This window comes from Ranitomeya variabilis, chromosome 8 (assembly GCF_051348905.1).
Source record: "Ranitomeya variabilis isolate aRanVar5 chromosome 8, aRanVar5.hap1, whole genome shotgun sequence".
Classification (NCBI taxonomy): domain Eukaryota; kingdom Metazoa; phylum Chordata; class Amphibia; order Anura; family Dendrobatidae; genus Ranitomeya; species Ranitomeya variabilis.
Window position 1 is genome coordinate 158,143,903 of NC_135239.1, and position 12,711 is coordinate 158,156,613.

The 12,711-nt window shown below is 43.5% G+C and overlaps 1 protein-coding gene across 1 annotated transcript in view; it reads right to left on the reverse strand.

The window, feature by feature from the left end:
* Positions 1–12,711, reverse strand: part of SUN2 (Sad1 and UNC84 domain containing 2) — an 85,847-nt gene that overhangs the window by 43,711 nt on the left and 29,425 nt on the right. The window contains exons 5-8 of the mRNA XM_077275946.1: positions 12,026–12,166; positions 8,974–9,051; positions 7,499–7,592; positions 655–725 (exon numbers count right to left, since the gene is read on the reverse strand). Of these exons, the coding sequence (XP_077132061.1) occupies positions 655–725; positions 7,499–7,592; positions 8,974–9,051; positions 12,026–12,166 (384 nt within the window). The remainder of the gene's footprint in view (positions 1–654; positions 726–7,498; positions 7,593–8,973; positions 9,052–12,025; positions 12,167–12,711) is intronic.

The following is a 12,711-nucleotide window of genomic DNA, read 5'->3' on the forward strand; positions in this document are numbered from 1 at the left end:
GTTATATACTGCGTGGGCTGTGCTATATATTACGTGGCCAGTGTTATATACTACGTATGCTGTGTTATATACTGTTTGGCCTGTGTTATATACTACGTGGCCTGTGTTATATACTAAGTGGGTGCTATATACTGCGTGAGCTGTGTTATATAGTACGCGGGCTGTGTTATATACTGCGTTGCCACAGTTATATACTGCGTGGCCTGTATTAACGTATCGGGTATTCTACAATATGTAGGTATCTATATAGCAGCCACATAGTATATAGCACAGGCCACGTATTTGTCTGCTATATACTACATGGCCTGTGCTATATACTATGTGCCTGCTATATACATACATACATAGATAGATATTCTAGAATACCCGATGCGTTAGAATCGGGCCACCATCTAGTATTATATATACACATATATAAACAAATAGTAGATCTCTAATATGGATGCCGTAAATTATTATGTGATGAATACTGTTTATGTAGAGGTACCAACTAGAAATATCCTGTAAGCATTACTTATCAATATATTCACTATCTGTCCCCTTTTAATTTTTATGTGGTGTAGTTTGTTTTTCCTATTTTTTTATAGTTAGTTTTTTATGGCACTTTAAAAATACTCACAAAAGAAAAATAGAAAATGTGCCCACATTACTTACCTGTTGCTATTAATGCCAATAATAGTAGGAGCAAAAGAATCTGCAACGCTTTCTTCAAAATACTGTAATGCCTGAAAAACATTTACCGGACATCTAATTCATATGCTTTGTACTAAAAGCTACAGTATCGTAAATACTGAAAATATGAGCGGTCTCATCAGTGATAGCATAAACTAGGAGCAAATGGATGTGATTAAAGAGTGACAGCAGCTAAATAAGTGATGATGATTGTACAGGCAGAAATCGCTGCTGACCCGCATACTAACAGATATTAGTAATATATATATATATATATATATATATATATAGTATAGATAACAGAACACTTAGCTTAACCCCTTGTTTTCTCGTGACATCCTACTTCATGATAGTAGTAAAATTTCTTTGATCTTACCTGCGTTTATTTGTGAAAAAAAATGGAAATTTGGCAAAAATTTTGAAAATTTCGCATTTTTCCAACTTTGAATTTTTATGCCCTTAAATCACAGAGATACGTCACACAAAATACTTAATAGGTAACATTTCCCACATGTCTACTTTACATCAGCACAATTTTGGAACCAACATTTTTTTTTTGTTAGGGAGTTATAAGGGTTAAAAGTTGACCAGCAATTTCTCATTTTTACAACACCATTTTTTTTTAGGGACCACATCACATTTGAAGTCATTTTGAGGGGTCTATATGATAGAATGGTGTCACACTTGAGTATTTTCTAAAAACTGCACATCTCAAGGTGCTCAAAACCACATTCAAGAAGTTTATTAACCCTTCAGGTGTTTCACAGGAATTTTTGGAATGTTTAAAAAAAAAAAAAAATGAACGTTTAACTTTTTTTTCACAAACAATTTACTTCAGCTCCAATTTGTTTTATTTTACCAAGGGTAACAGGAGAAATTGGACCCCAAAAGTTGTTGTAAAATTTGTCTCGAGTACGCTGATAGACCATATGTGGGGGTAAACCACTGTTTGGGTGCATGGCAGAGCTCGGAAGGGAAGGAGCGCCGTTTGACTTTTCAATGCAAAATTGACTGGAATTGAGATAGGACGCCATGTTGCGTTTGGAGAGCCCCTGATGTGCCTAAACATTGAAACCCCCCACAAGTGACACCATTTTGGAAACCAGACCCCCTAAGGAACCTATCTAGATGTGTGGTGAGCACTTTGACCCACCAAGTGCTTCACAGAAGTTTATAATGCAGAGCCGTAAAAATAAAAAAATAATATTTTTTCACAAAAATGATCTTTTCGCCCCAAATTTTTTATTTTCTCAAGGGTAACAGAAGAAACTGGACCCCAAAAGCTGTTGTGCAATTTAACCTGAGTAAGCTGATACCCCATATGTGGGGGTAAACCACTGTTTGGGCACGTGGCAGCGCTCGGAAGGGAAGGAGCTCTGTTTGGAATGCAGACTTAGATAGAATGGTCTGCAGGCATCACATTGCGTTTGCAGAGCCCCTGATGTACCTAAACAGTAGGAACCCCCCACAAATGACCCCATATTGGAAACTAGATCCCCCAAGGAACTTATCTAGATGTGTTGTGAGAACTTTGAACCCCCAAGTGTTTCACTACAGTTTATAACGCAGAGCCGTGAAAATATAAAAACATTTTTTTTTCCACACAAATTATTTTTTAGGCCCCAGTTTTGTATTTTCCCAAGGGTAACCGGAGAAATTTGACCCCAAAAGATATTGTACAATTCGTCCCGAGTACGCTGATACCCCATATGTTGGGGTAAACCCCTGTTTGGGCTCACGGGAGAGCTCGGAAGGGAAGGAGCACGGTTTTACTTTTTCAATGCAGAATTGGCTGGAATTGAGATCAGACGCCATGTCGCGTTTGGAGAGCCCCTGATGTGCCTAAACAGTGGAAACCCCCCAATTCTAACTGAAACCCTAATTCAAACACAACCCTAACCCCAACCATAACCCTAACCCCAACCGTAAATGTAATCCAAACCCTAACTTTAGCCCCAACCCTAACACCAACTCTAACCCTAACTTTAGCCCCAACCCTAACCCTAATGGGAAAATGGAAATAAATATATTTTTAAAAATTTTATTATTTTTCCCTAACTAAGGGGGTGATGAAGGGGGGTTTAATTTACTTTTATAGCGGGTTTTTTAGTGGATTTTTAGGATTAACAGCCGTCACACACTAAAAGACACTTTTTATTGCAAAAACTAGTTTTTGCGTCTCCACATTTTGAGAGCTATAATTTTTCCATATTTTGGCCCACAGAGTCATGTGAGGTCTTGTTTTTTGCGGGACGAGTTGACGTTTTTATTGGTACCATTTTCAGGCACGTGACATTTTTTTGATCGCTTTTTATTCCGATTTTTGTGAGGTAGAATGAACAAAAACCAGCTATTCATGAATTTCTTTTGGGGCGTTCCACGTTTGGTAAAATTGATAAAGCAGTTTTATTCTTCGGGTCAGTACGATTACAGCGATACCTCATTTATGCAATTTTTTATGTTTTGGTGCTTTTACACGATAATTATTTTTTATATGAAATAGTTTTTATTTTTGCATCGCTTTATTCTGAGGACTATAACTTTTTGATTTTTTCGTTGATGCTGTATGGCGGCTCGTTTTTTGTGGGACAAGATGACGTTTTCAGCGGTACCATGTTATTTAGATCCGTCTTTTTGATCGCGTGTTATTCCACTTTTTGTTTGGCGGTATGATAATAAAGTGTCGTTTTTTGCTTCTTTTTTTTACGGTGTTCACTGAAGGGGTTAACTAGTGGGACAGTTTTATAGGTCGGGTCGTTACGGACACGGCGATACTAAATACGTGTACTTTTATTATTGTTTTTTGTTATTTAGATAACGAAATGTATTTATTGGATCAATATTTTTTTTTTCTCTTTATTTAGGAATTTTATTATGGTTTTTTTTTTTTACACTTGTAAATATATATATATTTTTTTAATATTGCCCCGGGAAGGGGGGGGGGGACATCACAGTAAAGTCGCTGATCTGACACTTTGCAGTGCACTGTATCAGATCAGCGATCTGACAGGCACTGCAGGGAGGCTTCCCGGCGCCTGCTCTGAGCAGGTGCTTGAAAGCCACCTCCCTGCAGGACCCGAAAGGCCCCCGCGCGGCCATTTTGGATCCGGGCCTGCAGGGAGGAGGAGACTCTTGGAGCAACGCGATCAGATCGCGTTGCTCCGAGGGTCTCAGGGAAGCACGCAGGGAGCCCCCTCCCTGCGCGATGCTTCCCTTTGCCGCAGGAACGCTGCGATCATCTTTAATCGCAGTGTGCCGGGGGTTAATGTGCCAGGTGCGGTCCGTGACCGCTCCTGGCACATAGTGCCGGATGTCAGCTGCGATAGTCAGCTGACACCCGGCCACGCTCCCCCCGTGAGCGCGGCTGATTGCGTTAGACGTACTATCCCATCGGTGGTCATACGGGCCCATATCACCTCGACGGGATAGTACATCTAATGTCAGAAAGGGGTTAAAGGGAACCTGTCACCTGGTTTTTACCTATTATACTGCCCCCGTGCGTTGTTAGGGATGCAATGTGCATCACAACATCTTATGGTCAAAGAAAAGATCTCAGCATTAGGTTTAAAAAACGCTTCATATCATTAGGGGGCTCCCTCACAGACCTTTTCTTTCAGACATAGAGGAGGTGACTATCTTTTCAGTCATGGATCTGTCAGTGTGGTTTTGAAATTATGCACGCCCACAATATTGCGATTGCTTGTCATGACTGGCCCGATGTCACGGCAAGCATGTATCAAATCCCACGTGTGCGCACTGCCCATCCGCTCCCCGGGCATGCGCACTGACTCTGGCGTACATCCCCAGCTTTATATCAGATGCGCGCTTGCGTTAGAGGTGCGCACGCTATGCACGCCGCTGTGTACCCTCCACTCTGCGCTCCGGAGCATGCGCACATCTGGTATGAAGCTGGGGATGTACACCTAGAGTCAGTGCGCATGCCCGGGGAGCGGATGGGCAGTGTGCACGAGCAGGATTTGATACGTGGTTGCCGTGACTTTGGGCCAGTCACGACAATTGCAATCCTGTGGGTGTACTTAATTTCAAAAACACACTGACTGATCCATGAGTAAAAAGATAAAATTGACACCCCTATGACTGAAAGAAAAGGCCTGTGAGGGAATCCCCTAATGATATAAAAGTGTTTTTTTTAAACATAATACTGGGAGCTTTTCTCTGACTAAAACAGGTTAGTAAAGCACATCACATTACTAATAACACACGGGGGCAGTTTAATAGCTAACAATGATGTGAGAGGTTACCTTTAAAGGACATATCCTCGGAAAAAAATTGACCTACTGTGTAAACTAAATAGGTTGCTGTAATGTAACTTCCAGTGAAATCCTCCAGTTGAAACCAACCTACCTGGTGCCCTTCTTGTTTCATCCAGCATCTAAGACAGTGGCAGACAAGTATTTTCTGAATCAGAGAACATGGCTTCAGAACGGAGAAAACTTAACAACAGTCAGCATGAAGGGGTGACCAGGTAAGGCCCCTTTCACACATCAGTATTTTTGCCGTCAGTCACAATCCGTTGGCTCGACGGATCCGTCTCACATTGAGAAAAACTGAAGCGACAAATCCGTTTTTTGGACTGATCAGACTAGCGAATCTGGCTAATTAGATCGGAGCATGCTCAGTTAAAAAAAACGGAATCCGTCGCCGGATTCCGTCATTTGACGGATCCGGCGCCATAGGCTTCCATTCTAGCAAACGACGGACGGCGACGAATCCGTCACCATCCGTTTTTTCGACGTACACAAAAAACGTTACTTTGTCCGTTGTCTCCGGCTGCCGGGCAAAAAATTTTCGACGGATCTGGCAAACGACGGATGAAACGTGAGGCCATCCGTCGCTAATACAAGTCCATGAGAAAAAAACGAATCCGGCGGCATCAGTTGACGGATCCGTTTTTTTTTTCCAAAATTCGATGGATTGCGACTGATGGCAAAAAATTGATGTGTGAAAGGGGCCTAAGTTGTACATGTCCCACGTGTCCATATATTTTTCAGTGTCAACATGACAAGCTCTTTAAACACTGAAGGAGACATCAGGGGGCTGGCTGCTAGTAGCACCCGGTAGCAGGCTATACCCCCTTATATAATGTCCCAGAAGGGAGGGGGAGAAGTGAGGAGCAGCTCTAGCGTCACACTGAATTACAGGTACTTTGAGGGTGGAAACCAGAACTGTTCATGTTAACTTTATTGTTTATGAAGGCATGGCCATTAGAATAATTTTTTATCTCCCCTGAGTAACCATTTAATTAGTGGAGACCAGGAGTAAGGTGTAATGTTGAATTGCGTAGGTTTGCTACACTATATTTGCTTTTTTTTTTTGGTACTACAATTTCTTAGGATACAATAAAGATATATTCCTTTAAACTACGTTTTTTTTCAGCTCCACTTTAGAAGTACACAGGATGCCCAATTAATCCACCTCTATCATCGCTACGCCTCCTCTTCTCCCCTCTACAAACCCCTTCACTGGCTTCCAATTTCCCAACGAATCCTGTTCAAACTATTAACAATGAGCTACAAAGCCGTCCATAATCTGTCTCCTCCATATATCTCCAAACTAATCTTCCGACATCTCCCCACATGCAATCTCTGGTCTTCACAGGACCTTCTTCTCTCCTTCACACTCATATGTTCCTCACCCCATTGCCTTCAAGACTTCTCCATGGTATCTCCCATCCTCTGGAATTTTGTGTCTCAACATGTCCGATTATACACTACTTTCAAAACGTTCAAACGGAACCTGAAAACCCATCTCTTCAGGAAAGCTTACAGCCTTCAATAAGCACGTGGCCACCTCACCACAGCCTGAAATGACCCCGCTGCCACCTCACCACAGCCTGCAATGACCCTGCTACCACCTCACCACAGCCTGCAATGACCCCGTTTCCACCTCACCACAGCCTGCAATGACCCTGCTTCCACCTCACCACAGCCTGCAATGACCCTGCTTCCACCTCACCACAGCCTGCAATGACCCCGCTTCCACCTCACCACAGCCTGCAATGACCCCGTTTCCACCTCACCACAGCCGGCAATGACCCCGCAGCCACCTCACCACAGCCGGCAATGACCCCGCAGCCACCTCACCACCACCGGAGATGCTGCAAGCCCCTCATCTACTGTCTCCTTCCCCATTATCCTGTAGACTGTAAGCCCACAAGGGCAGGACCCTCTCTTTCCGCACCAGTCTGCCATCACTAGTTTGTTCATTTTACTTTGTTTGTTTTGTATGTAAACCCCTTTTTACATGTACACATCATGATATCAATGTTGCTCTAAAAAATAAATAATAATCACACCAATCACTATAGGTAAAGGGTCACAGCTCAAATCCACCTCCACCCGACATAACGACCTCGTCACATGTTACTGAGATGCCCACAAGCCAAGTGTCTTTTATGGACATGAATAAGTCATCTCCAGACTATGGCTGGCTATTGGATTTGGTCTATGTTGTTGCTGTAAAGCAGATCTCTGACAGTTTAGGCAAGATAGCTGCACCCAAAATCATGTACAGAATTAAAAAAAAAAATAAATTCCCACAGCATGGTTAGGGGCAAGTAGACCCGTGATGAAGAGAAAACATTATAGTGCAACATATTAAGGTTACAAAAATTATGTACCATACATTTCTTTGTTACTACCATGGGTGAATCATGGCAACCATTTTACTGGGGGAATATTTAATACAGCCTGTAATTTAGATTAGCCTTCTTCAACACATTTGTTAGAGAAAAATAAAAAGTACATTAATTTTCTGAAAATGCAAATATTATCTGCCAACTTTGAATGTATTTTGCTTGCCTAACCTGGTTAAGATAAAGACATCCAGCAAGGAAGCAGAGGTTGTAAGACGATACCACGTAGTACCAATCCACCAGTACAAAAGCCCAAACACACGGCCTGCAAAAGTAAACCATTAAAAATAGTTTTTTTATGCAAAATATTTAACATCATCTAAGACCTAACCTCTTTTGGATGCTTATAATCAAAGCTTGCAGCTATCTGTACTCATATCTATTAAGGCACATGAAGGAAAAGCCATCACTTGTCAAAGGGAATCTGTCAACATGTTTTTGCTATTTAATGTGAAATAAGCATGATGGAGGAGATACCCTGATTTCAGGGATGTGCCACTCAGACTGTGTGTTGCAGTTTCAATACAATCAGTATTTTATCAGCAGGAAATTATCACTGTTGGACTAGGCCTCACATGCAGTCCAGTCCAGCTAATCTGTGTAACCACACCCACACCACAGTGTACACAGGAAACTGCCAGTGGTGTGGGCGGGGTTATACAGAGCTCAGTATTCATAGCACTGCTAGATCTGCAGCAGAGAAAAAAAATGGATTGTATCAAAACTGCACAAAGCAGTCCAGTAAGTGATACATTACTGGAATCAGGTTCTCTGTCCCTACATTATGTGGCTCTCAGATTACTGCCAGTTAGACTTTATTGGTGTATGGTCAGTGTACCAAGCACTTTGACGTAAAGCTGAAAAAGAGGCAAGGTCAAAACAGAAAGCCTTTGCTAATGTGATGAACCTTCAATTATTCCCTTGGCTAAAAAGATTCTTGTTCCATTGCAGCTGCAACAGTTTTAACAGTTTATTTTAATACACTTTTAATTAGAATGTTAGTTGCCATCTAAGCCTGTCTGTATAGTGTCTCTATCGTATTCTTCTTTGCTGGAGCGGAGATCAGGAATAGAGAAGATCAGGGCGCAATCTGGGTGCTACAGTTCCTAAGTAAACCAAGAAACACCTGAAGAATCTTGGGCACAGCTCAGATTATATAGAAAAGTAGCCATGTAAGAAACTCGGTGGGTATTGTAACATTGTTTTTGCAACTGTACGCCCATCATGATCCTTATGCCTCTCCACCTGAGCAGGAGAATATAACGTTAGGGACATTTGAAACTTTATTTAGTAGGCATTGAATAGCCCATTCATGTTATTTATGGACAGCTGCAGTAACAAGCCATTATACGGGTTGTCCACTATGACTTTGGATTGGTAATAAATAATAAATCGACGGGTGTCCTACAGCCAGGATCACCCGTTACCAGCTGCAGTAGCGTCCAGATCTAAACGCTGTACAGAGAGGAACACCAAAGCTTTGTATACCAGGTAGTGGCCGCTCCCAGGTGCTGCAGATCAACTCCTATTTATTTGATCAAAAGGGGTGTTGGGTGTCAGACCACCGATTTGCTATTAGTGACTGATCCTAATATTGTAGTAGTGTTAAACCCCTTTAATATCACTGTACATAAAAGTTTCTCCACCTGGATAGGAAAACAGCTGCTGCATCCATTTTCTCCAGTGAGAGAAGGCTGTATGACCTTTGTGGGGATGAGAATGACCTAGAGGAAGAGAAAAGATTGTCACTGCTATACCTCTGCTAGAAACGGATCATGACAAGCTGAACTACGATTTTAAATACTGTAACTAGAATAATAAAAATAATTATTTTTGTATTATTAATATATAATAATTTTGGCCCTAGTGGTTACACCGAGGATGCACTGCATAATAATTTTTAAGACCTGTCCTCTCATATCCCACCGAACAGAAAATAAAGGGTCCGCAGTGCTGGCTTAAGGTACCTTCACACTAATTGATATCGCTAGCGATCCGTGAAGTTGCAGCGTCCTGGATAGCGATATTGTTGTGTTTGACACGCAGCAGCGATCAGGATCCTGCTGTGATATCGCTGGTCGTTGATTAAAGTTCAGAACTTTATTTGGTCGTCAGACCGCCGTGTATCGTCGTGTTTGACACCAAAAGCAACGATACCAGCGATGTTTTACACTGGTAACCAGGGTAAACATCGTGTTACTAAGCGCAGGGCCGCTCTTAGTAACCCGATGTTTACCCTGGTTACCAGTGTAAAATGTAAAAAAAAAAAACAGTACATACTCACCTTCGCGTCCCCCGGCGTCCACTTCCTGCACTGACTGAGCGCTGTAAAGTGAAAGTGAAAGTACAGCACAGCGGTGACGTCACCGCTCTGCTGTTAGCGCCGGCGCTCAGTCAGTGAAGGAAGCGGACGCCGGGGGACGCGAATGTAAGTATGTACTGTTTGTTTTTTTTACATTTTACGCTGGTAACCAGGGTAAACATCGGGTTACTAAGCGCGGCCCTGCGCTTAGTAACCCGATGTTTACCCTGGTTACCCGGGGACCTCGGCATCGTTGGTCGCTGGAGAGCGGTCTGTGTGACAGCTCTCCAGCGATCAAACAGCGACGCTGCAGCGATCGGCATCGTTGTCGCTATCGCTGCAGCGTCGCTTAATGTGAAGGTACCTTTAGCGCTGCATCCTAGGAACATGACATCACTATTAGCTTGGCATACCTCAAGGGAAAAATAAAAACTTCATTGTGTTCTTAGATCCTCATCTGGAGCTTTTCCCCACAAAGCTCAGCCATTTGTGCTGCAGTCCTGTAATTTCTAGTTCACCAACAGGAAGTTGCTCATCTGCCATGTTACAGACAGGGGAGCCTCGGCCTTGTAATTTCACACCCCATTCACACCTCAGACACTGCTGGTTTTGAAAAAGTGCAGATGCTAATGACTTAACACGGCTTTATTTCCTAAGTTAATAAAATGCAGGCCAGGTCTCAAAGTGAAAAAAAACAGGGCTAGGTTAGATTGGAACAGTTAAAGGGGTGTTCTTAAGCAGCGCTGTGGAGTCGGTAAGCCAAACCACCAACTCAGACGCCTCAATTTCCATGACACCGACTCCACCAAAATGGGCTCCGACTCCAACTCTGACTCCTTCTCCACAGCCATGCCAGGGCTGTGGAGTTGGTAAGCCAAACCTCCGACTCCTCTCTTTCCATGCCGCACACCGACTCCACAACCCTGTTTTTAAAGGGCACCTGTCACCCCGTTTTTTGAAGATGAGCTAAAAATACCGTTAAATAGGGGCAGAGCTGGGCGTTACATTAGTGTCTTTGTGTGCCTTTATAACCCACCTATGCTGCCGAAATACCTTTGTAAAGTCGCCGTTTTCTGCTGTCACTCACGCTGGTCTGGTCATATGGGTGGTGACAGCGCTGTTTCTCCCCCAGAATCCTGCTCATCATTACGTTGGTGGCGTAGTGGTGTGCGCATGTCCAAAGCGAAGATCCACTGCCCAGGAGATTCAAAACAGCGCGGTCTTCGCTATTCGCAGGTTACCGGTGGGCGCGGCCATCTTTCCTGGGGCCGCGCGTGCGCAGATGGAGCGCTCTGCTGCCCGGGGCTTCAGGAAAATGGCCGCCGCGATCTCCATCTGCGCACGCGCGGAATCCCGCGGCCATTTTCCTGAAGCCCCGGGCAGCAGAGCGCTCCATCTGCGCACACAGGAAAGATGGCCGCGCCCACCGGTAAACGGCGAATAGCGAAGACCGCGCTGTTTTGAATCTCCTGGGCAGTGGATCTTCGCTTTGGACATGCGCACACCACTACGCCACCAACGTAATGATGAGCAGGATTCTGGGGGAGAAACAGCGCTGTCACCACACCCATATGACCAGACCAGCGTGAGTGACAGCAGAAAACGGCGACTTTACAAAGGTATTTCGGCAGCATAGGTAGGTTATAAAGGCACACAAAGACACTAATGTAACGCCCAGCTCTGCCCCTATTTAACGCTATTTTTAGCTCATCTTCAAAAAACGGGGTGACAGGTTCCCTTTAAGTTTAAAAGATAGCTCTTGTACAAAGGGATAAAGGAGAACTTTTAGGGCTCGCTCACACGGACGTATATTGTCTCATACAAGAGGTTCGGGATGATTATGCCAATGTCACTCGGATCAAACTCTGCCAGAGTTTGATCCAAGTGTCTTCTTACTTTGATCAGATTCTCTCGCATGAGGTGCGGAGAAGACGGAGAACTTAATTTCTCCATCTTCTCCATGGTGTCTGTGCGCGTACATTGGGCTGCACTGGGATGACAGCTGAGTGCAGTCCGATGTCTCACAAGCATCAATAGACTTGTATGGGTGCACGTGATCAGATTATCGGATGCACTAGCAGAATGCTGCAATTGTTCTCTTATGCCAAATCAGCATGAGAAAATAATCTCGGATCAGCACTGCCCCATAGTATAACACTGGACTGAGTGCAATCCGGGAGAAACCAGGGGCGAAACGTGAGTCGGGTGTGGGGACACCACTCTGCCACGTCTGAGGTAAACTATTCTACAATTATATAATCCAGAGATCCTTCAGAAATGTTATTTCATGGGGAATACATGTATTTACTAAAGAAATCAGGTCATTGGAAAGGTTAGGTTCTCTGTATGTACATCTCAGTGCAGGAATAAAATGGAGGAAAAAAAGAGGTCCTCACTGGTGTAGTCCTCCTCTGAGGAATATCCAGAAGATGAGGTAGATTTGTCATACGTCGTCTGCATTTCAGAGAAGCCATTCTTGTTGTTGCTGTTATACGAAGTATCGGTTCCCAGTCTTTTACGTACCAAATCACTTTCTCCTGCAAGACAGATTCATCATTAACGTTGTAGTACTGGTTAAAGGCATTGTCCAGGTTTGGGATGACTATCTACAGTTACTCTATGTAGACTTCTGAATCCTTACAGAGTGTGCACCGCAAGCCAACAATATTCAAGTGTCAGCGGTGACAGCAGGTAGTCAAGTGACCTCAAGTAAGCCATTTACATACATGCGGTCATGTGCTGACTAGTCGTGTGTAGCCACGCTTTATTCACTTGCATTGAGTGAGGCCATGTACGTCTAGTCGAAAAGTGGCCGCGAGTATACAACTCACATACTTGCAGCCACTTGGTTACCCGCTCTTTCTGCTGGCGTTAGACAATCCTAAGAACATGCATATTGTAAGGATTCAGAAGTCTGCAGTCACAGAGTGTCTAGATTTTGAAAGAAAATCTGCACTCAACCTCTTTTAAGCAAAAATATCAGGCTGGGAAGAAGCTGAACCCAATGGTTCAGCATTGGTTTTACCTAAAAGTCTGGCTTACAAAGCAAGGAGTGTTATTTTCAGTCAGAGCAGTCTTTAAA